The 23,548-nt window shown below is 36.9% G+C and overlaps 1 protein-coding gene across 2 annotated transcripts in view; it reads right to left on the reverse strand.

The window, feature by feature from the left end:
- Mgtor (nuclear basket protein megator) overlaps nucleotides 1-23,548 on the reverse strand; it is a 676,213-nt gene that overhangs the window by 388,456 nt on the left and 264,209 nt on the right. For both annotated transcript variants that reach the window (XM_090385135.1, XM_090385134.1), the window contains exons 24-26: nucleotides 21,669-21,723; nucleotides 14,668-14,765; nucleotides 5,400-5,534 (exon numbers count right to left, since the gene is read on the reverse strand). In XM_090385135.1, coding sequence (XP_090241261.1) covers nucleotides 5,400-5,534; nucleotides 14,668-14,765; nucleotides 21,669-21,723 — 288 coding nt within the window. The remainder of the gene's footprint in view (nucleotides 1-5,399; nucleotides 5,535-14,667; nucleotides 14,766-21,668; nucleotides 21,724-23,548) is intronic.

Below are 23,548 nucleotides of genomic sequence, written 5' to 3' on the forward strand. Positions count from 1 at the left end.
CAATGACAAGTACTCTTATCTTATCTTGCTTCACGTTGATTCAGTTTTGCACCAAAAGAACCATGTCCTGTTAGAAGGAATATTTTTTTTATTTATTATTTTTTTTTTTAATCATTGTTTTGTTCAGATTTTTTTTTTTTTTTTTTTTTTTTTTTTGTGGCTGGTGCAGCATAAGTCATGGGCTTTCTTGCACCATGTGGCCGTTACTAATACTAATGTAACCTTGAGGTAATATTTCACTATTCTCGCTATTCGTCCATCATGCTTGCCATTGGGGCACATAAGTCACCAAAATACTTTTAATCTGAGCATAATTGGCTATTCTGTTAGCCAAAGAAATCTGTCAGATATGCCAATCCTGTCCTTTGCTGGTGCTTCTGAAAGGTTCTGTGCCTGGTTCTTGAACATGTGTGTGTGTCCTCCTCTTCCCATTATGTCCAACATCAATAAAATGTAAACGCCTCTTGTTCAATTTGGTCAGCAATGCTGGAACGACACTGTCCTCTCGTGGGCTGACTCTCTTGAGGTGCATCAGCTGGACATAAAAAGCAATCTGTTTTCTTCTCAGCATTATTCTAAGACACTAACTTTTGATCAAAGCCTTTCAAAAATAATTTTTTAACTAAATAATTTCAATTTTAAATAAGTAATTTCAAGTAGAATTTGTTCATATACAATATTATCTCTTTTAATACTGAAAGTTTTCCAAATATTTAATCATTTATTGCTATAATCCCTCTTAACATTATCACCACACTTTGGTCAAAATTGGATCACTCTTCTGTGGTGTTATGGTTTCCATTTCTTATGCATTCCGATATGTTCCACTGCTTTATTATAAGGACTAATTCAATGTATATCATAAGTCTGATCACGTTCATATCTTGTAATACATGTCATCTCCTTACATAGAGCCATTAGAGTGATTTAATTTTATAAAATAAAATTCCATGGCAATATGATGATAATGAAAAAAAGTGACAAGGTATCAAAAAATTAAGGATTATTTTATTTTGGAACAGAGTTACTCATCCTACAAAAAATATATATTTCACCATGTCTGATATCTGGAACAAATTACTCTCCTTTCACTCCATCAAACAAAAGAATAAAGAATGACTTGTTTCAAATTTTAAGTTCTACAAACTATTTAGTAGGAGTTATGTGAAAACCTCTTAGATGACTGCTGGAACAAACTTTTCATCTGTTGTGGAAGCTGATAGCTTAAATAAACTCAAGGAGGAACTGGATAAATATTTAGAGGAAATAGATGTGTGAAATTTTTTTTTTTTTTTTTGGCTAATGCTACATAAGCTTGCTTTCTTGCATCACATGTCTCTATTACTACTACTACTACTCTACTATATGCTCATAATCAGTCAGTTCCTAAGAAGAAATGACAAATCCCTCCCATGCAATTACCATCCTGTTCCACTTACCTCTAATCTTTGCAAGGCAATGGATATAGCCATCAATCACGAAATGAAACTACCTTGAACTCTTCCAACTAATCAAAATCACCAATATGGATCTATCGGTACTCATTCAACAGTGATATCCTGGCTTAGCCATCTTTGGACAAAAATTTATGGAAAAGTATGATGAAACTCAAGCAGTTTCTCATGACACTTGCAAAGCTTTTAATTGTGTTTGGAATAAATGTCTTCTAAACAAGCACCCTTCTTATTGGTTGTCATCTGTTTTTTGTAGGTGGATAGGCTTTCCCCTCTGAGAGACAGGATGTAGCTCTGTCTTTTGACTTCCCAACTGTGCTGGTGTGACTCAAAAGTTGTTCAGTTTCCTTTCTTCTTGTATATCAATGGCATTCTTCCATTGACAAGAAATCCTATCCATAGTTTTACAGTTGACAACACACCACATTTCACTTTCCAGTTTGAGAAACCTTCTCTGAACAAGCAGCTTCAAGTTCTCAAACATTTATCACCAATTGCTTTAATACTAATCTCCAGCTAATTCTCTAATCAAGAAAAGAAAACTTAGTTAACTTCAATCTTTGGTTCTTGCAAAAATGTGTTCACTGCTCCTGTGCTCATCATCAGCAAAACTCAGATTTCTAGACAAGATCACCCATATCTACTGGGGATCCTCCTGACTTCTAATCTCTCTCCTGGCATAAGCACGTGAAAAATATTGCTTCCTCTGCATTAAAAAATGGGATGGGGGTTCTTTTTGCATCTTCTTTTCTTCTAAACATCCATTGTCTAAATGCAAAAATCTAAAATCCATCCTAGCTTAGAATATTGTTCCCATCTCTAGGGTGCTGACTCTCAAAACCCTTCTGTAACTGGTCCTATCTTATTTCTAGCATAAAAAGGTCTACTGCTCCTGTGCTCATCTTCAATGACACTCAGATTTCTAATCTCTCTTGGCATAAGCAAATGACAAATATTGCTTCCTCTGTATTAAAAAAAAAAAAATTTTAAATAATAAATAAAAAACTATGATCTCCTTTTTTTTCTGCCAGCTACCAACTGACTGATAAAATTTTCAACTCCATCCTAGCTTGGAATATTGTTCCTCTGTCTGGGGAGGTGATCCCTAAATCCTTGTTGTTGTTTTGGTTTTTAGGAGCATTAGCAACTAAGGCAATATTGCTCCGGGATATGCGGTGGTTATTCCTGACCTTTCCGCCTCCTCCATATTTGGTGGTTACCGGCTCGAACCCCGGTCTAATCAAGAAGCGTGTGCTACGCACTGCTGCTGCTCCTTCCCACCTGGCTATAGAGGTGCCCCAAAACCACTCTTAAACTCCTTGACTCTATTCAAAAGATGCAGATCAGGTTAATTAACGACCATCTATCATAAGCTTTCTCCACTCTCTGTCTCATGGATGTTTAATTTCTGCTGCATTCCTTTTCTAGAGATACGCTGGATACTGTTCTCTTGAAATGACATGTATAATTCCACAACTCGGTGTTAGGTCCACTGTTGTTTTGTATATTTATCAATGATATTGATGAAGGTATGTCAGGCTTAATGTCAAAGTTTGCAGATGATACAAAGGTTGGCAGGGTTGTTAATGACAATATACTACTGCAACAGGATCTAGATAATTTGGGCAGATGGGCTAAGAAGTGGCAACTGAAGTTTAACCTTGACAAATGCAAAGTACTGCATATGGGTAGAAGTAACCCCAGAGAAACGTACCAACTGTGTGGTACTACACTTAAGGTGGTAGAAAATGAAAAAGACCTGGGAGTAATTGTGCAGTCAGATATGAAGTTTTCTGAGCAATGCAGACAGGCTTCCAGGGCAGGTCATGGGGTTTTGTCAATGATATATAGGAATTTTGCTAGCAGGGAGAAGGAGGTGATTATCCCTCTGTATAAGGCAATGGTCAGGCCTGGAGACCTCATTTTAGGAAGGATGTAGATTTACTTGAGCGTGTACAGAGAAGGGCAACAAGGTTGGTGAATGAAGGGATCCTCTTACCAAGAGAGGCTTAAGTTCTGCAAATTGCAGTGGCTGGAGACTAGGCACCTGTGTGGTGATCTGATTGAGGTATATAAGGCCTTGAATGGGTTGAGCATGCTGAATTCTGATGGGATCCTTCCACTTGTCCAGATTACGAACCTAAGGAGGCATAAATTCAAATTAAGAAAAGACAGATGCAGAATATATGTGCGGAAATTTGCCTTTAGCCAGCGGGTGGTTAATTGCTGGAACAAACTTCCATCTGTCGTTGTGGAAGTTGACAGGTTAAATAAATTTAAGGAGGAACTGGACAGGCATTTGGAGGGAATGGTGTGATTTTTTTTTTTTTTTTTGGCTGATGCTGCATAAGCTCATACACTTGCTTTCTTGCATCACATGCCACTACTACTACTACTACTCTCCTCTAAACCGGGTCAAACATGTGCTTCTACCAGTCAATATCCATTCACCATCATATTCTAAACTCACAGACCTAACTCTGTCAACTACTTGCCATTTATCCCTTCTAATTCTATTCGTTAGACAAAAAAAAAAAAAAAAAACACCTTTTCTTTGCATGTATTAAAACCTGGAAAACAAAGGCAGAGAGGGATAGATGAAATTCATGAATTTTTGGGTAGTAAATGGATGGCCAGTGCTCAAAACAGAAGGAACTGGAAAGTTGCTGGAGGCCTTCATCCTGCAGTGGATTGAAAATGGCTGATGATGATGATGATGATGATTTCCCAAAACTTAAAATCTACAGAAATTCAGTATAACATCAAGAAGCACCTGTTGTCTTCACGACTATTAACCTATTCACAATACTACACACTAGATTCTTATACCTTTTGCATTTGGGGTTTATAAAATACCTGCAAATAATAGGAAAAAATGTTCTGTTAAACTTAAAATGCATATAAAGATAATGTATGATGGAGTTTTTCCCATCTGAGTACTACAACAGCTGATATTTTAGAGTAGCAAATCAGTTATATAGATTACAAAATGAACAAAATAAACTAACAGCCCACTGAAAGCCTTCCCTCACTGAAAGCTGATTTTATTTCAACAAGGGAAGAAATTTGAATGAATTCTCAAATTTATATGTTGTGTATTCTAGACAAGATCCCCAGGAGAGATGATCCCCATCTCAACTGGGGATGATCTTTCAAAGCCATCAATACTTCTTACTTCCCTCTGTCAAATTTAACTAACAATGTCTGCTGGTTTTTGTTCTTCAATATCCATTTCTCTTTTGTTACTTCATTATATAGTTTTTTGCTATTTCAGGAAACATACTTGTGAAAAATGAACCAACATAATCAAAATAGTTCATGAAGAAGACAATATTCTATAATAATCAATGCAAATAAGCATTCATCATGTATGACACTCACCTTCACTTTAAAATATTACATCTCATTGAATGTAACATTTTAACTATTAATAACTAAAATGGCAGAACACATGGCTATTAAGTCCAATGCATGATATATCTTAAGGTACCAACATTAAAATTCAAGTTTCTCAACTTTTTCAAAAAAATTATTGTTTTTTTTTTTTTTTGACCATTTAATTATATAACACAAGATTTGATTATTAGATACTGACAGAAAGAAAGAAAATAAATCTTATAAACAACGAGGGTAAGCATAAAAATGTTCAAGATGTAATTTTGATGGTGTTAACAGAATATTTTTGGCAGAAACAAGGTGAAAGATGTGCATTATTTATTTATTTTTATTTAGTTTTTTTGTTCTGCTTGGCTTAATCTTTACAGTAATAACTCGTCAGTAATAACTCCTCACACTACAAAAGCAAACTTTTAAAATAGAAAAGAAAATACAAAATCAAACAGACACAATATTAGTATAATAATAATTAGACTAATATTATATAAAAAAAAACAAAAATTCAGATATTTGCAAATACGGAGGGGAGGGAAAAAAAACACTTCTAACCTCCTTCATTTCTTTGGCTTGAGTATGGCAGTCATCCTGAGCTGTCCTGGCTACCTTCTCTGCCTCTTCAGCTCGATCACGTGCAGCATTCAATTCTTTCTGCACTGATCTTAACTCTTTTTGTAGGTCCCCAAACTATAAATAAATAAAATAAATCTCATATAGAAAGAAGTTATTTGGCACCCAGCCATTTATTTTCAGAGAAATTTAGAAAGATTTTCAAGCCAACAGTAGAAACATACATAATCATGGAATGGTATCATAACTTGGTATTATAATTTGGCAACCTTCATAAAAGTTCAAATCATGAATATTTTATGACTAACTTGGTAGTCAGCAAATTAGTCACAGCAAAATATGGTCAGAATTTTCCTGAATAAAGCAAGTTCTTTGATGTAACAGTTAATCTTCCCTATACCAACCAATAATTTATTCAGTATTGTGAATAATAAGTATAGCACATTTATATTCTAATTTGATTACTTTTAAGTTTTTAAAAATATATTTTAATTCAAATGATGTCAAACAATGACTCCCTGAAGTGTACTATTAATACTTGTGTAAAAATGTACTATATTATGTTATGCTGCTGCATGTTTTCCAAAATTTCCATACATTAGGGTTATTTAAAAAAAGTCATAATGATGCAAAAAGTCATAATGATGCAAGAGTCATAATTATGCTGATACAATCATAATTTTAGTAACAACCACTCTTACACCACATGAATATTAAGATAGTTTATTCAGTTAATAACTAAATTCCTATACATTACAGTAACATTTTGGAAACCTTGCTGGTACCCATCATCAGAAAAGAGGGCTCTGACTCTCTTTAAAAATTACAGCTGTCAGTTGCAGGCTCCGAAAAAAACGATAAGTGTTTGCCTTTTTATTTACATAATTGTTATTTTATATTGTACTTAATACGTAGTCTTATAGTTACGCTGGTTATTTTTATTTTAATTTAGATAAACAGTTTTTGTAGATATACGTAATACTTAATATAGGTAAAACCGTTATTTCGCTCGAATCTTGCAGCCATTGTTTTTGTATATAGTGGTAGGGAATTCAAATTTTTAATTGAGGTAGTTAGGTAGCTCTAACGTATAATTTATAGAGTAATACGCTTCACTGTTTCTATTCGATAGCGTAGTATTGACATTTAATTAATTTAATTTATTGATTTTATTAATTTAAAGTATCATGCCCGAAACTAGAGCAGCAAAGCAACGGGCACAAAGCGGCAGGAGTGCTGTGACTCGGGGGAGAACTGAGGGGGGGGGCGATTCTCCAACGCATCACAGCCTAAAAAAATGTGTAACTTGTGAAATGCTTGCCGAACTCTCTGGAACGGAACATGACATTGCCATGGGGGATGTCTTTGTGTGCGCGATGTAAGGAGTGTATGGAAATCAGGCGATAACTCAGCGTTGTTGTGGGCCTATATGAGAGTTTGAAAGACAGGGTGGATGCCCTCGAAAGATCTAAATTGAGGGGCCAGCAGGCTCTCAGCTGCCCACATCAACGCCAGAGCTTGCACTTGGTCATCACACAACACAGCGGCAACCCCCAAGGCAGAATGCGCTGGTCCCACAGGAACTAGTAGTTGTTGGTGACTCTATTGTCAGGGAAACATGCTTTGTAAAAAGGATAGGTGGAACAAGACCAGGGTATGTCTGCCAGGGGCAAAGGTTGATGACGTTGTAGAGCGGATATCATCTTTTAAGAGCACAAAAGGTGATATAGTTGTACATGTTGGCACTAATGATATTAGGAGTAGGAGACCGGCAGAATTACTTAACAAGTACAGGTCACTGTTGAACAAATGCCGAGAATTAGGGTTGAATTTGAAAGTGTCTGCAATTCTGCCCAGACACGACAGAAGGGAGTATATGATGAGAGCCTTGTCGATCAATTCGGCCCTGGAACGAATGTGCAAGGCTCAAGGGGTAGAATTTTTTTCAGCCTGGACTGTACTTGTTAACAGGAGAGACGGCTTCTATAGGGATGGGATACACTTCAATAGTAAGGAGGCAAGAATATTTGCTGATGCTATCGAGGCAGTGTTAGGTGGGTCGGAAAACTGATAGCTTGGGGGATACAAGGACTAATAGTTTAACAGTAGCCGTAGGCAGAGGTGAAGGGGATTCTTGCACAACTTCTATTAGAATAAGTAGCGACGTGGAGCGTGGGGGTGTTGGGGGATTCAGGGACGGATGGCAGTCATCCTGAAATAGGTGGGTATATGGGATGTGTTAGGGTAACTAAGAATAGGAGTAGGAGCATGTATGCTTGCATTTATACCAATGCTAGAAGTATAGTAAATAAATTTGATGAATTTGAAGTGTTGGTCAAGACATCAAAGGCGGATACTGTTGGGATAGCAGAGACGTGGGTCACACATAAGGAATGCTGAACTGGAATTTGGGGAGTACAATGTGTACAGAAAGGATAGACAGGATAGAAAGGGAGGTGGTGTTATGCTGTTAATTAAGAAAAACATAAAATCAAAAGAAGTGCATCCAGTTGATATAGATGAACAGTGCACTGTTGAGTCAGTTTGGTGTGACATAAGCACTGCGAAAGCAAAAATAAGAGTAGGTGTATGTTATAGGCCTAATGAGTCGAATGAGTACAATGAACAATTGTACAGAGAAATAGAGTGGGCTAGTAAATCGGAATGTCTTATAATGGGGGATTTTAACTTCCCAGATATTGACTGGAACTTGTGGGTTGGTCACTCACACACTAGTCAGACTTTTGTGGAAATATTGGATGACTGTTTTCTGTAGCAGCATGTTCGAGAGGAAACCAGAGAAAGTAATACCCTTGATCTAGTTATCAGCAGTGATCATTCGTGTATTAAGAATTTGCAGATAAAGGAACCACTAGGTGGCAGTGATCACAGTGTATTGATGTGGGATTTACTTAAAGATTTAATTACCATCAGGGCTAAAGCAAAGGGTTTTTGCTTCCGTAAAGGTGAGTACAGTGGTCTCCGACAGTTTTTAAATTCTGTACAGTGGGATAAACTGACTATGTTACCAACAGTAGATTCTAAGTGGGAAGCATTCAAGGAATTAATCATGGAAGCTACTAAAACTTTCATACCTATTAAGAAATATTGTTCAAGGTTTAGGCCTAAATGGTTATCTAATGAACTAATGAGACTCGTAATGGAGAAGAAAAATGCATGGGATGCATATAAATTATCAAGCGACTCAGAAGCCTATGGCAGATATAAGCTAGTCTGTACTCAGATGACAAAGGAGGTTAGGCAGGCGAAGGCAGATTACGAGAAATCCTTGGCAAAAGATGCTAAGAAAAACAGCAAGGATTTCTTTACTTATATAAACTCTAAAAGGAAGGGGATGAATCTGATTGGTCCACTTGACATCGATGGTTCGACTGTTGATGATCCTGTTCAGAGAGCAAACAAACTGAATGAGTATTTTGCATCTACATTCACACGTGAAGAATTATTAAGGTTTGAAAATGGCAGAAGGTTATCAAATTGTAGCAGGATACTTATTGATTTTGGAATAACTGAAAGCAAAGTGGAGGAGAAATTGTTGAAGTTAAACATAAGAAAAGCACCTGGGGTGGATGGGATCTATCCAGTTATATTAAAGAAGGCGGCAAAGCAACTAAGCAAACCCTTAGCCATAATTATGAAAACGTCCTTGGACTCAGGGAAGGTTCCCACAGACTGGAGATGTGCAAATGTATCCCCAATTCACAAAGGGGGATCGAAGGGTGACACGAGTAATTACAGACCAATTAGTTTAACTTCTGTTCCGGTTAAAATAATGGAGTCACTGGTTAAAGATGCATTGCAGGATCATCTAGACAAGACCAGCAATAATTCAGAGACACAGCATGGGTTTGTTAAGGGAAAGTCTTGTCTGACAAATTTGATAGGATATTATGATGTGGTTACAAAGGAACTGGATGCAAAAAATAATTTTGATATCATATATTTGGATTTCAGGAAAGCTCTTGACACTGTTGCGCATAGAAGACTATTGTACAAATTGGTGCAGAATGGTGTTAAGGGTAAGTTGCTACAATGGATAAAAGGATGGTTAAGTGGGAGAAGACAGAGGGTGGTAATCAATGGGTGCTGCTCTTCTTGGACTAATGTTATTAGTGAAGTCCCACAGGGTTTGGTGTTAGGTCCACTGTTGTTTTGTATATTTATCAATGATATTGATGAAGGTATCAGGCTTAATGTCGAAGTTTGCAGATGATACAAAGTTTGGCAGGGTTGTTACTGGCAGTAATGGCAGTGTGCTACTGCAACAGGATCTAGATAATTTGGACAGATGGGCTAAGAAGTGGCAACTGAAGTTTAACCTTGACAAATGCAAAGTACTGCATATGGGTAGAAGTAATCCCAGAGAAACGTACCAACTGTGTGGTACTACACTTAAGATGGTAGAAAATGAAAAAGACCTGGGAGTAATTGTGCAGCCAGATATGAAGTTTTCTGAGCAATGCAGACAGGCTGCCAGGGCAGGTCATGGGGTTTTGTCAATGATATATAGGAATTTTGCTAGCAGGGAAAAGGAGGTGATTATCCCTCTGTATAAGGCAATGGTCAGACCTGGAGACCTAATTTTAGGAAGGATGTAGATTTACTTGAGCGTGTACAGAGAAGGACAACAATATTGGTGAGGAGAATGAAGGGATCCTCTTACCAAGAGAGGCTTACGTTCTGCAAATTGCAGTGGCTGGAGACTAGGCACCTGCGCGGTGATCTGATTGAGGTGAATAAGGCCTTGAATGGATTGAGCACGCTGAATTCTAATGGGATCCTTCCACTTCTTCGGATTACGAACCTAAGGGAGCATAAATTCAAATTAAGAAAAGACAGATGTAGAATAGATGTGCAGAAATTTGTCTTTAGCCGGCGGGTGATTAATTGCTGGAACAAACTTCCATCTGTCGTTGTGGAAGTTGATAGGTTGAATAAATTTAAGGAGGAACTGGACAGGCATTTGGAGGGAATGGTGTGATTTTTTTTTTTTTTTTTTGGCTGATGCTGCATAAGCTTGCTTTCTTGCATCACATGCCACTACTACTACTACTACTACTACATATTGGCTGTTAAAGGCAAAAAAACAAACTGAAGTTACATATTTGTGGGCTAAACTACAAAGCTTCATATATAACTGTTGCTTTTTATACTTTAATTATACATTATTATTAATTTATAATACAGATAAGAATTATCTATACAAATCAGAAGTAAAAAGAATTAGGTTAAAAATTTCTACAAATTTATACAAATCTGAAGTAAAAAAAACTAGGTTAAAAATTTCTACAATTAAATACATAATTAAGATTAAAGAGAATGATAACATGTAGTCTTACATGTTGTCAGCCCCCTGCTTGTTGAATGTCTTGATCCCTATTGGAATTTTGGCAAGTGGTGCAGTCAAGAGGTATATGAGAGGATTTCAATAAATCATCCAATAGTAGATTGTTATTGTTATTTGGTTTTTTTTTTAGGAGCATTAGCAACTAAGGCCATATTGCTCCAGGATATGCGGTGGTCATTCCGTCCTTTCCACATCCTCCATATTTGGGGGTGACGGGCTCGAACCCCAGTCTAATCAAGAAACGTGTGCTACGCACTGCTGCTCCTTCCCACCTGGCTACGGAGGCGCCTTCCAATAGTAAAGTGGCAGGTAGATTATTCTTGAGGTGAATAGCCTAACATCATTCTCAGATCTTTGGGGATTGTTTGGCTGTTCTGTATTTTTGGAAAAAAAATTTTCCTGCTTTTGGAGGTCTTCTATAGGCTTTTTAAATAAGTTGAAGTATTGTGGATTAAATTCAATTCCTTCTTTTCTTTTAAAGATGTTCCTTCATACAATTTATGTACATTAATTCCAACTAAGAAATACATTCAAGGTTTAGGCCTAAACGGAAGTCAGATGAACTAATGAGACATGTGGCAGAGAAGAAAAATGCATGGGATACATAAAAATTAACAGATGACACAGAATCCTATGGTAGATATAAGCTGGTCTGTAATCAAATCACAATTAGGCAGGCAAATTACAAGAAATTTTCGCAAAGGATGCAAAGTAAACCGGCAAGGATTTCTTTACTTATGTGAACTCTAGAAGGAAGGGGAGGAATCAGATTGGTCCACTTGACATTGATGGTTCAACTGTTGATGATCCTGCTCAGGTAGCTGGCAAACTGAATGAGTATTCTGGATCTACATTTACACCTGAGGAGCTATTCAGGGTGGGGAATGCCAGAGGTGTATTAAACTCTGGCGGTGAGATAAATGATTTTGTAATAACTGAGAGTAAAGTGGAGGAGAAATTGTTGAAGATAAACATAAAGAAGATACCTGGAGTGGATGGAATCTATCCAGTTATGTTAGAGGAGGTAGCAAAGGAAGTAAGCAAACCCTTAGCCATAATTATGAGAGCCTCCTTGGACTCAGAGGAGGTACCCATAGACCGCAGATGTGCAAATGTGACAGCAATTCACAAAGAAGGATCAAAGAGTGACAAGTAATTACAAACCTGATAGTTTATCTTCTGTTCTGGAGAAATTAATGGAGGCACCGGTCAAAGAATCGCTGCAGGATCATCTAGACAAGACTTCTATTATAGTTCAGACACAGCATGGGTTTATTAAGGGGAAGTCTTGTCTGACCGATTTGATTGGACATTATGATGTGGTCACAAAGGAACTGGATGCAAAGAATATTTTGATATCATATACTTGAATCTTAGGAAGGCTTTTGATACTGATGCACATGGAAGACTGCTGTACAAATTAAAGCAAAAAAAAAGCAAAATTAAAGTGCGGCATTGGAGGCAAATTGCTGCTATGGATAAAGGGATGGTTTAGCGGGAGAAGACAGAGAGTGGTAATCAATGGACACTGCTCTTCATGGATTAATGTTTTTAGTGTATTCCCCCAAGGTTCAGTGTTGGGTCCATTGTTGTTTTCTGTATTTATTAATGATATTGATGAAGGTATGTCAGGATTAATGTCTACGTTTACAGACAATATCAGGGTTGACAGGGTTGTTAATGACTAATGACAGTACAGTAATGCAACAGGATCTAGAAAAGTTGAGCAGATGGGCTGAGCGGTAGCATGTGAAGTTTAACATTGACAAATGCAAAGTACCGCATATGGATAGCAGTAATCCCCAGGGTAACATATCAACCATGTGGTACTACACTCAGGGTGGTAGAGAATGAAAAGGACCTGGGGGTAATGGTGCAGTCAGATATGAAGTTTACTAAACAGTGCAGATGATCTGCAAAAGTAGCTCATGGTGTTTTTTCAATGATATACAGATATTTTTCTAGCAGGGATAAGCAGGTGATTATCTCCTTGTATAAGGCAATGGTCAGTCTACAGCTTGAATACTGTATACAGGTCTGGAGACCCCATTTTAGGAGGGATGTAGAGTTGCTGTTATGAAAAAAGGCTTAAGTTTTGCAAATATTAGTGTCTGGAGACTAGGCACCTGCGAGGTGATCTGACTGAGGTGTATAACATTAGCATTAGTAGAGGCATATGATGCAAGAAAGCAAGCGTATGCAAAATCAGCCAAAAAAAAAAAAAAAAAAAACACTCCTATTTCGCCTCTCTGTTCATTCGAAACACCTGTCCAGCTGAGCTTTAAATTTATTTAGGCTATCAACTTCCACAACAAGGGATGGAAGTCGTCTGTTCCACCAACCAACTACCCGCTGGCTAAAGGCTAATTTCCGCACATCTATCCTACATCTCTTTCCTCAATTTGAATTTATGCCCTCTCAGGTAATTATTCTGAGTAAGTGGAAGAATCGCATCAGCACTGAGCATGCTCAAACCATTCAAGGCTTTATACACCTCTATCAGATCACCTCGCCGGTGACTAGTCTCCAGACACTGTAATTTGCAAAACGTAAGCCTTCCTTCTTGAAATGAGGCCTCCAGACCTGTATATAGTACTCAAGGTGCGGCCTGACTGCCTTATACAAGGGAATAATCACCTCCTTATCCCTGCTAGAAAAATTCCTGTATATCATTGACAAGACACCATGAGCTACTCTTGCAGCCCGTCTGCACTGCTCAGAAAACTTCATATCTGCCTGCACAATTACCCCCAAGTCCTTTTCATTCTCTACCACTGTCAGTGTAGTACCACAGAGTTGAAACGTTGCTCTGGGGTTACTGTTTCCCATATGTAGTACTTTACATTTGTCAATGTTAAACTTCATTTGACACCTCTGAGCCCATCTACTCAAATTTTCCAGATCCTGTTCCAGCAGTATACTGTCGGTAGTGTCCTTAACAACCGTGCCAACCTTTGTATCGTCTGCAACCTTGGACATTAAGCTTGATATGCCATTATCATTATCATTTATAAATACCGAAAACAACAATGGACCCAACACTGAACCCCGAGGGACTCCACTAATAACATTAATCCACAATGAGCAGTGTCCATTGATTACCACTCTCTGTCTTCTGCCCCCTCAACCATCCCTTTATCCATAGCAGCAATTTGCCTCCAGTGCCACACTGCTCCAATTTGTGCAGCAGTCTTCCATGTGCAACAGTATCAAAAGCCTTTCTAAGATCCAAATATATAATATCAAAGTTATACCCTGCATCCAGTTCTTTTGTGACTGCATCATAGTATCCAATCAGGTTGGTTAGGCAAGACTTTCCCTTAACAAAACCATGCTGTGTCCGAGCTATTATCAGGGCTAGGCGCACGTGCACACACCTGAAGATATACACTGATCAAATATGAGCCAATCTGCTCCAGACACATTATCCATTAAACTAGCAAACCTTTTCCTCCACTTCTTCTAAATATGAAGTTTCCCCACAACTAGTCACAATAACCTCCCCAGGGCTTTCAGTGAATATCTTAGTTCACAACTTTTAGCAAAACTGAATCATTTGTGGCAAATAATCAGTGTGCTATTAAAAAGATCATAAGATAAGCAGGTACTGGTGATCTTTTTTCTGCTATTTGGATTTTCTGTCGCATCATTACTTTAGTCAGAGCGAGCCAGTTCGTATGGTTCCAGTTCAGATGGCTTTGTCATGTATTGTGTCTGTACAAATGTGTATCTGCTAACTGATTAGCATATGGTTCAACTCTTGTAAGAACTGTTATGATAGAAGGAGAAATATTAGTAGTAGAGACATATAATGCAAGAAAGCAAGCTTATGCATATATTGGTTACAATAATAAATCACTTACATATATAACAATAATATACCTTAGACATATTCTCCTGTTTTAGATTTTCATTTGCTTCATTCAATTCTCGAATTTTCTTTTCCAAGATTTCAACTTGCTGTGCTGTCTTCTTTCTTGCTGCATATATAAAAGTAACAAAATTAGAAACAAGCAAGGACTAAAAATTCTTAGTAAAATTTTTAACTATTGCAAAACTTCAATCATGTTTATAACAACCAGTTAATAATAAACAAATACATTTAAAAATTGTATTCCAATTTCTCACATATACAGGATTCTCAGAACCACTTGCAGTAACGATTTTGACACTTCAGAAAGATACTGCAGTTTTATCAGTTAATATTTTAGTCGCTATCACTCAAATTCAAACCTCTAGCTTCACTTTCATGCTTTATGTTATACCTTTGGAACAAGCTTTAAGGGATCAAAAGGCTTACCCAAGAATTTAGGTCAATAAGTTACAGAAATTGTGTTCTTTAAATGGATATTAAGTAATTATACGATAACCAATCGGTGTTCACTGAATTGTGACTATCTACACTAGTGTTCAAGTGCATCACCCAGGAATTTAACATTTCTGAACCTTTTTTCGCAATGGTATGTTACATTAATGACTAGCATCGCAAATAGAAATATAAACAAAAGATATTTATTAATAGTTAAGGAAAGCTAAGTAATATTTGACAGGTTCTCTCAAAATATTTCAAAATGAGCATTTGCAAAATTTATACAACAGTTTTCGTAAACACGACAATTAGGGCTGAAATGTTATCAGAAGCACTCGATTTGTTTCAGTTTATCATTTTCAATGGAAAAAAAAAATGAAAAGTTCACCAGTGCAAACTAATATTTAGTTGATCCTCCTCTGGCCCTGATGACAGCAGCACACCATCGAGACATTGACAAGATCAATTTCTGAAGATAATCAACTGATTGTTCATGGTTCCAAACACGAATTATGGCTTCCTGAAGTTCACAAAGAGTCTTTGGTTTCTTTCTGGTAACTGAAGATTCCACAAAATGCCAACGGTTCTCTATAGGATTCAGGTCCGGGCTGTTTCCTGGCCAGCTAAGAGTTGTAATGGACCGTTCTTCCAACCATTTCTTCAACTGTAACAAATGTAAACACATTAATGTTGAATCCTCTAATACAGAAATGAAGCTAAAGTAAGTATAGAAGTGCCTACTTACACTTTTTGTCCGATGACAAGGGGCAAAGTCGTCCTGAAAGATGCAGTTACTTGGCAGGTTGAAATGGTCTCTAATTGTTGGCAGAAATTTGCCTACCCCCCATATCATTTGGCTGGTAGGGAATTTCACTCTAGATGCCATACAGTCTGGATGGTATTCTTCACCTCGTCTACAGTGAATAGTTTTTCTCCCATCAGAGCCATGCAGGTTGAATTTCCTCTCATCCAAGAAAATAACTGACTTCCGCTGCTTGGGGATCCATTTGACATGCTCCTTACACCAAATTAATCAGGCCTTTTTCATTTTTTGTGTGAGGAGAGGCTTCTTCTTAGGACAACTGGCTACAAGCCAATTTTTGAAGAGGCATCGTCTGAATGTTACTGCACTTGCTACCTCTCCTGTATGTTCTTCCCATTCTCTTTTCAGCTCAGACATAGTTTTTAAGGCTTAAGTGCTTCAAAATGGGGTCCTGTTTTGGCGTAGAAACTCGTTTGCATCCGGTTCCTTTTTTACTATCAGCAGAACCAGTATTCTTGAGTTTGCAAAGAAATCTACTCACTGTCGACTGTTTACAAGACACTCTATAAGCAATATGATGGGAAGGACATCCTTCCTCAAGTAAAGTAAAAATATCACTCTTTCTTCTTGGCGTCAACTGCAAGTAACTGCCATCCTGATACAAGCAAGGAATGACTGCAACTTTTGCAGAGCGTCCTTATATAGCTGAGAGTAACAGCTGATGCAATATTGCGTCATCACATACACGTGTCAATCTTATCTGATGCGATCTATAAGAAATACTGCCATATACTTACGTTATTCGGAGGACAATTACAATTTTAAGGGGTGATGCACTTTCTTTGAACACCAGGGTATAATGGACTATGCTGAATAGCTTGCAGTATAAAAAGCCAAACAGCTTCATATGGCACACAGTAAACATATTAGCATTAGCATCAGTAAAGGCATACGATGCAAGAAGCTTCTGCAGCATCAGCAAAAAAAAAAAAAAAAAACCCCTCCTATTTCACCAATCCATTCCAAATGCCTGTCCAGCTCAGCTTTAAATGTCAGCCTTAACTGTCTTTCTTCGATTTGAATCTATGCCCCCTCGGATTCTTAATCTGAGCAAGAGGAAGAATCCCATCAGCATTCAGCCTGTTCAACCCATTCAAGGACTTATACAAGGACTTATACACCTCAATCAGATCACCTCACAGGTGCCTGCACTCCAGGCACTGCAATTTGCAGAACTTAAGCTTTTCTTGGTAAAAGCACCCCTTTGTTCCCCTCACGAATCTTGTTGCCCTTCTTTGTACTTGTTCTAGCAACTCTACATCCTTCCTACAATGAGGTCTCCAGATCTGATTTGATTTGATTTGGATTTTATTGGCGCATTAGCAACTAAGGCTATAATGCGCCAAGGTCAGGTAATATATAAAAATTTAACATCTCAGTGACCTAATTAATTCGGCCACCATGTCCATATCTAATAACAAATATATAAAAAAGATAAATCAATAAAAGAAATAACAATATCATATAGATTTTAAACACGATTAAAAACCTTTATTGCTTTCAAAAAGCTAAAAATAGCAGGCACATTGTCATTGTCGGATAAAATCTGACTGAGTGTATTCGGCTCAGTCAGATGGTTAAAAGCGGTAAAGAGGCCTCCAGACCCGTACACAGTCCTCTGTGTCCTGAACATTGCCTTGTACCACGGGATAATCACACCTCCCTGCCCTTGCTAGCAAAATTCCTATATGGTGGGGACCCACTTTATGATATTAATTCGTTCCAGAGACACCATCGTATCGTGAAAATATCATAATGTAAACCCAATAACACACTGTTTTTTGATAATTTGTTCCAAGTCCTTGGAATTTGAAATTTTCGCTATATAACTAAGCTATTTATCTCTGTAAAAAGTGATTTTTATAACAGAAATTGTATTAGTTTTATATAGAATACCGAATATTGTATTTTCCAGTGTAAACCAAACACCTTTTATCTAAAAATAACTCACCCTAAAATTGTGGTGCATCTTATACACCAGAATAAACAATAGAGCATGATACAAATTAAACAAAAAAGAAAAAAGATAAAAAAATGCCGATGGAGCCACACATTTTTACTTATTCCCCCCCCCCCCCCCAAATGTTTAAAATGATAATTGATAATTATAAACAAAAAAAAAAAAAAAAAAAAATGTAATTTTCATTCAACTTACATTGGAAAAGCTGTCAATGGTGGTGTGGCGATGGAGCTGGAAGAGAATCTTGTACCATCAAGATATCACCTTCAGGATCTGTGTTCTTTCCAATCGCTGCCTCTTGCTACTTATGGTATAAAAACTGTCCAAAGTGGTTTGCTTTTGGCGCTTTCTCTGAAGGCTCTTGAAATAATTTAACACCTGGCCTTCAAATTTGAAGGTCATCAATTCAGTGGTTTCGATATCTGTTTTTTCCTTACTGTCCTCTTCACTATATCCCACGCAGCAAACATGCCCTTAATTTCTTGAGTTGCTGCTACACAGTCATCCTCCTCATGTTCCTCATCTCCACTGTCATGCTCACCCACCAGCTCTAATTCTTGGAGCTCCTCTGTTGTCAACTCCCTTCCGTAGTCCACAATTAACTCCTCCACATCTGCCGCATCAATCTCTAAAACCAAGGACTCACCAAGAGTGATAATTTCCTGCTCTAGAATACCTTCAGCTTCAAATCCTTCAAAATCATGGATGATTGAGGGACATAAGTTCTTCCACGCTGCATCGAGGCACCGAGCTGAAACTTTATTCCAAGAACTGACAATCATTTGTACACAGTCTAAGATGTTAAACCTGGTCTTCCAGAATTCCTTTAAGGTGATGGCTCTGTCGCCTGAATTCTCTTCAAAGCAGTTTGCAAGCATCTTCTTTGTGTAAATTTTTTTAAAGTTGGCAATCACTTGCTGATCCATTAGCTGAAGCAGAGGGGCGGTATTGGGTGGGAGAAATTTGACAGTAATGAAGTTAAATTGCTCCTGCAGAGATCGGGCAAGTTGGGGATCATGACCTGGAGCATTATCCAAAATTAACAGTGGCTTTAAAGGAGTTTGTTTTTTTCTAAATAGCCTTGGACTGGAAGGACAAAACACTTCAAATACCCATTCATTCCAGGCCTTCTTTGTTACACCACCAAAAGACACCCAACCTGCTTTTGATGACCTTTTGCTGTTTAAACACTCTGGAAGTTTCTGAGTGGTAAACCAACATTGGCTTAAGTTTAAAATCACCACAGGTATTGGACCCTAATAGCAGAGTAAGCCTATCCTTCATAGGCTTATGACCAGGCATCGAGGCCTCTTCTTTTGTGATGTATGTTCGCCTAGGCATCCTTTTCCAAAAGAGGCCCGTTTCGTCTGTATTAAAGACTTGTTGAGGAAGGTAACCCTTCTTCTCAACGAGCTCTTGAAACTCCACCTTAAAGTTTTCAGCTGCTTCCTGATCGGCACTGCAAGCCTCTCCATGCCTTATGACACTTTTAATATTGGACCTTTTTTATAAAACAGTCAAACCAACCTTTGCTGGCTTTAAAGTCCCCATATCATGTATCACTAGCTGAAGGTGTTTTAGTCTTTAAGTCCTCAAAAATCTGCTTTGCACATTCACAAATATGTTGTCCAGGAACTGTATCACCCTTTATTTGTTTTTATTTTATCCACAGCAACAAAAGCCTTTCCATTTGTACAATCAGTGCTCTGCCTTTTTGGGCTGTGTTAGATTCATCACTTACTTTAACTTTTTTAAGGTTTTCTTTTTGCTTCACTATGGTAGAAATGGTTGACTGTGAGAAACCATATTTGCACACCAATGAACTAATTTTAGCACCATCATCATGTTTTTTTCACTATTTCTTGTTTAATTTTAATTGAAATTTTCTTCTTACTGCACACTTTAGGGGCCATATTATGCAGTGTTGTACGTTCAAGAATTCAATACAGTAAATTTATGGAAAGTAAGTAAAAAAAAAAAAAAAAAAAAAATCACTTGAACTAAAGGATACGAAAACAAAACACGTGCCCAACACGTTTAACAAATGCTGCTATTGGCTGAGACAAAGGACCATGTTGTCCGATCAGAGACAATTGTAAGCCATTCTAGAGCGAAATAAGTAGGCACCAGTGATCACTGGTTAGTAGAATCAACTGCTCAAATCATTAAAGTGCACTGCATTTTCACCATTTATTGCTATGTTTTGTTATAAGAATGAATTTTGAACGCATTTATGATATTTTTCTAAAGCACATTTCTGGAGGTCACGACCATAAAATAATGAAAACAATTTGCACTTTTCAGTTTATTGGGCTTTTCTGTTAGCATAAGCTAACAGAAAAGCCCAATAAACTGAAACAGGTAGTAAACTCTATCTTACTGCATTTGCAATAATACCGATAACTGGAATTCTGTGGATTTTTACCTTATAGTATTATGTTGAAATGTGTTTCCCCTTCACTGAAATCATATAAAAAACAAAAATAAATTTTCAGAATCTTCTCTTCATTCCTATTTTTTAAGTTCCGTTTAATATAATTAATTAATTAAAATTCAATTTGCAAACATGATGACAATATCCCGAGCTTACTACATATCATATAGTGAAAGGAATTTTATTATGGAGTCCACTGTAAAGTGATTTGATCATATAGTCAACCCACTGTAAAGCGGGGGTCAACTGTATATTATTGAGAAGACTGCATGACCTGCCCTGGCAGCACATCTGCACTGCTCAGCAAACTTCATATTATTATCATTATTATTAGCCATATGCTGCAAGGAAGCCTAAGGCTTATGCTGCACCAGTCAAAAAAAAAAAAAAAAAAAAAAAATTCCCAAGTTACCCTGAGAGAGAGAGAGAGAGAGAGAGAGAGAGAGAGAGAGAGAGAGAGAGAGAGAGAGAGAGAGAGAGAGAGATGCATATGGATCAACATTTCACTGGTGAGGGCTACTGGCAGCTCTTAGGAGATCATGTGCACAGTACTATGTTACATCTTTTCTTGGACAGAAATGGGATCTTCCAAGATGATAATGTGCTGTGTCATCAGGCTCACACGAGGTACACGAGTGGTTTAAGGAACAGAGTGAAGATATCAGCCATTTTGATTGGTCTCTAAATTAGCCTACCTCAATCCAATTGAACATCTATGGTATGTTTTAGAGAGGAATAGTGATGGTTGTATGTTGCATCCCTGTGGACATCTTCAGACATCAAGTGGAGTCAATGCCTAGGCAAATAGCAACTGTTATCTGTGCGAACAGTAGCCCAACACAGTATTAGGTAGGTGATTGTAATTCAGTGATCACTCAGTGTATATATATTTTTTAAAATTGTATTTGTATGCAATCTCTATGGAAATGATAATCATATATTCTACATCCGTCATTTCTTTGAGCATTGCTTATCCCTAAGTGAGACTAAATCAGTGCATCCCACCTCAGTTTCCATATGATACTTGGGGCCATACTGATAACCATTAGTAGCCATTTAAATTAAAATTTACTGCACTCTTAATCATTTTACTTCCAAAATCAGTAACAGCTGAAAATTGTTATTGTTGTTGTTATTGTTATTTTGATTTTTTTGGAGCATTAGCAACTAAGGCCATATTGCTCCGGGGATATGCGGTGGTCATTCCCTGACCTTTCTGCATCCTCCGTTTTTGGTGGTCACGGGCTCGAACCCTGGTCTAATCAAGAAGTGTGTGCTACGCACTGCTGCTCCTTCCCACATGGCTAGGGAGGTGCCACACATCTGAAAATAAAAAAAAATAAAAAAACAAACTTACAATCATTGCTTGCTTGTAATGACTTCTCAGCTGTTTCCTTCAAATGCTGGCATACCTTAAAAAAAAATAATAAAAAAATAATATATGAATTGAATTTCATTCACACAAAGCCTAATTTGATTATTTCTGATACTTTCTACCGGCTTAGTACAATTTCAGGAGGGCTACAAAATATTTAGTAATTGCTTTTTTAAATTGCATAAAAACCATTATGCAAGCTATACATTACATTACATTAAAGGAGTATTACAATTTTTCCCTTAAATAAACTTTTCACCAATTAATTACTAATTAACTAACAGTTAATTATACAGGGTGGAGCATGGCAGACTGATGCATTTTAAATTACTAAAGCTTATTATAATTCTCACAACGAGCAATTTTTAATACAGATTATATAAGTCATGTCCATAGGAATTTTTACTATCTACTTGATTTTAAAAATTACATCATTTAAGTGTCCTCTTTGGTTAACAACACATTACTGAATTCTTTTTTATGAGATTCTACATTACACTCTCATGGCATCATCAACTGCTAGAATCTCCTCCATGATTCTCTCCTTCAATTCAGCAACTATTTGAGGTTTTTTTTATCATAAATTTTGCTGTTATAAGACAGCAATACAAAAGGGTAATTCTGTTGTAATTTCAAAAAATAAAAACCGTAAATGCAAAATGATGCAATTCCGCACCAAACCGTAAATGCAAAATGATGCAATTCCGCACCAAATCATAACTTTAGGACTTTGCAGTGGTCTTTCACTGATTTGTATAATTCACTGGCAATACTGAGTCCTATTTATTTACAGCACAACACAGATGGAAGTTTACTTCATCTGTCATTGAATGGTTGTTAATTAAATTTGGACTCTGAAAATAGTGGAAAAACTGATGACACACTGCATTATCACTCGATTCTTGCATGAGTGCTATCTTATAAGGATAAAAGTTTAAGTACCAATATAAATCTCAGCCAAGGGATTGTCTGGAGATACCAAGTGATTGAGAATGTCTCTGTGCCGAGCAAGGACTTTGTTGATTAAACAGATCACTTACAGTTGCAACATTTCCAGGCATTCTTAGTCTTTACCAGTTTTTCAGGTTTCAATTGAACAACAGAACTGGTTTCCAACCCACCCCCTTTTTTTTTTTTTAAACCCTAGCAGTGATAGCGTTTTATGCAACCTATGCTGAGTTTGAGTTAGAGATTCACATTTAACATAGCATTCAATCGTAAATGCACACAACTTAACAATATGCCAAATCTAATACTGAATGCCTTTGAAGCAATTAACATATTCAAGTGCCAGCTACAGGCTCAAAAAATAGTTGTTACAAAATAAAAACCATCAGTCTGCCACACTCCACCCTATATAATATATAAGGTGGTGTGTGGGAAATACAGATTATGCATTTCCCCTGAATTTAATAACAATTATAATACTACACAAATATCATGGACATTCTGATTAAAACAATATAATATAGTAAAAATTCATTTATTTTTATTTTTAATTAATAACAAGAAAATGAATCCTTCAAAAAGAAGCCACTTTAGCATGTGATGATTAGAACAAGAATCTTTCCTCTTCTGTACCTGCCATTTTGTTCATTTATTCATTTCTCCCAATCAGTACACTTTTGTGTATAGATGACAAACTTGATATTCATAAAAATAAAAAAATAAAATTTATTTGCCAATTTTAATAAAACTTTCCGTTAATGAAATTATGTTATTAAAGTAGGAACACTTTCTCTTCATGTTAAAAGAATGCCTTAAGAATAAAGTAGCAAAATTATAATTAAATAGAAAAGTTTCACGGTCTGAAATTGTTAAGGATGACAGGACATTTCCATAGGACATGCTACAAGAAATCC

The sequence above is a fragment of the Mastigoproctus giganteus genome, chromosome 11 (genome assembly GCF_048544385.1).
Source record: "Mastigoproctus giganteus isolate SK-2022 chromosome 11, ASM4854438v1, whole genome shotgun sequence".
Classification (NCBI taxonomy): Eukaryota; Metazoa; Arthropoda; class Arachnida; order Uropygi; family Thelyphonidae; genus Mastigoproctus; species Mastigoproctus giganteus.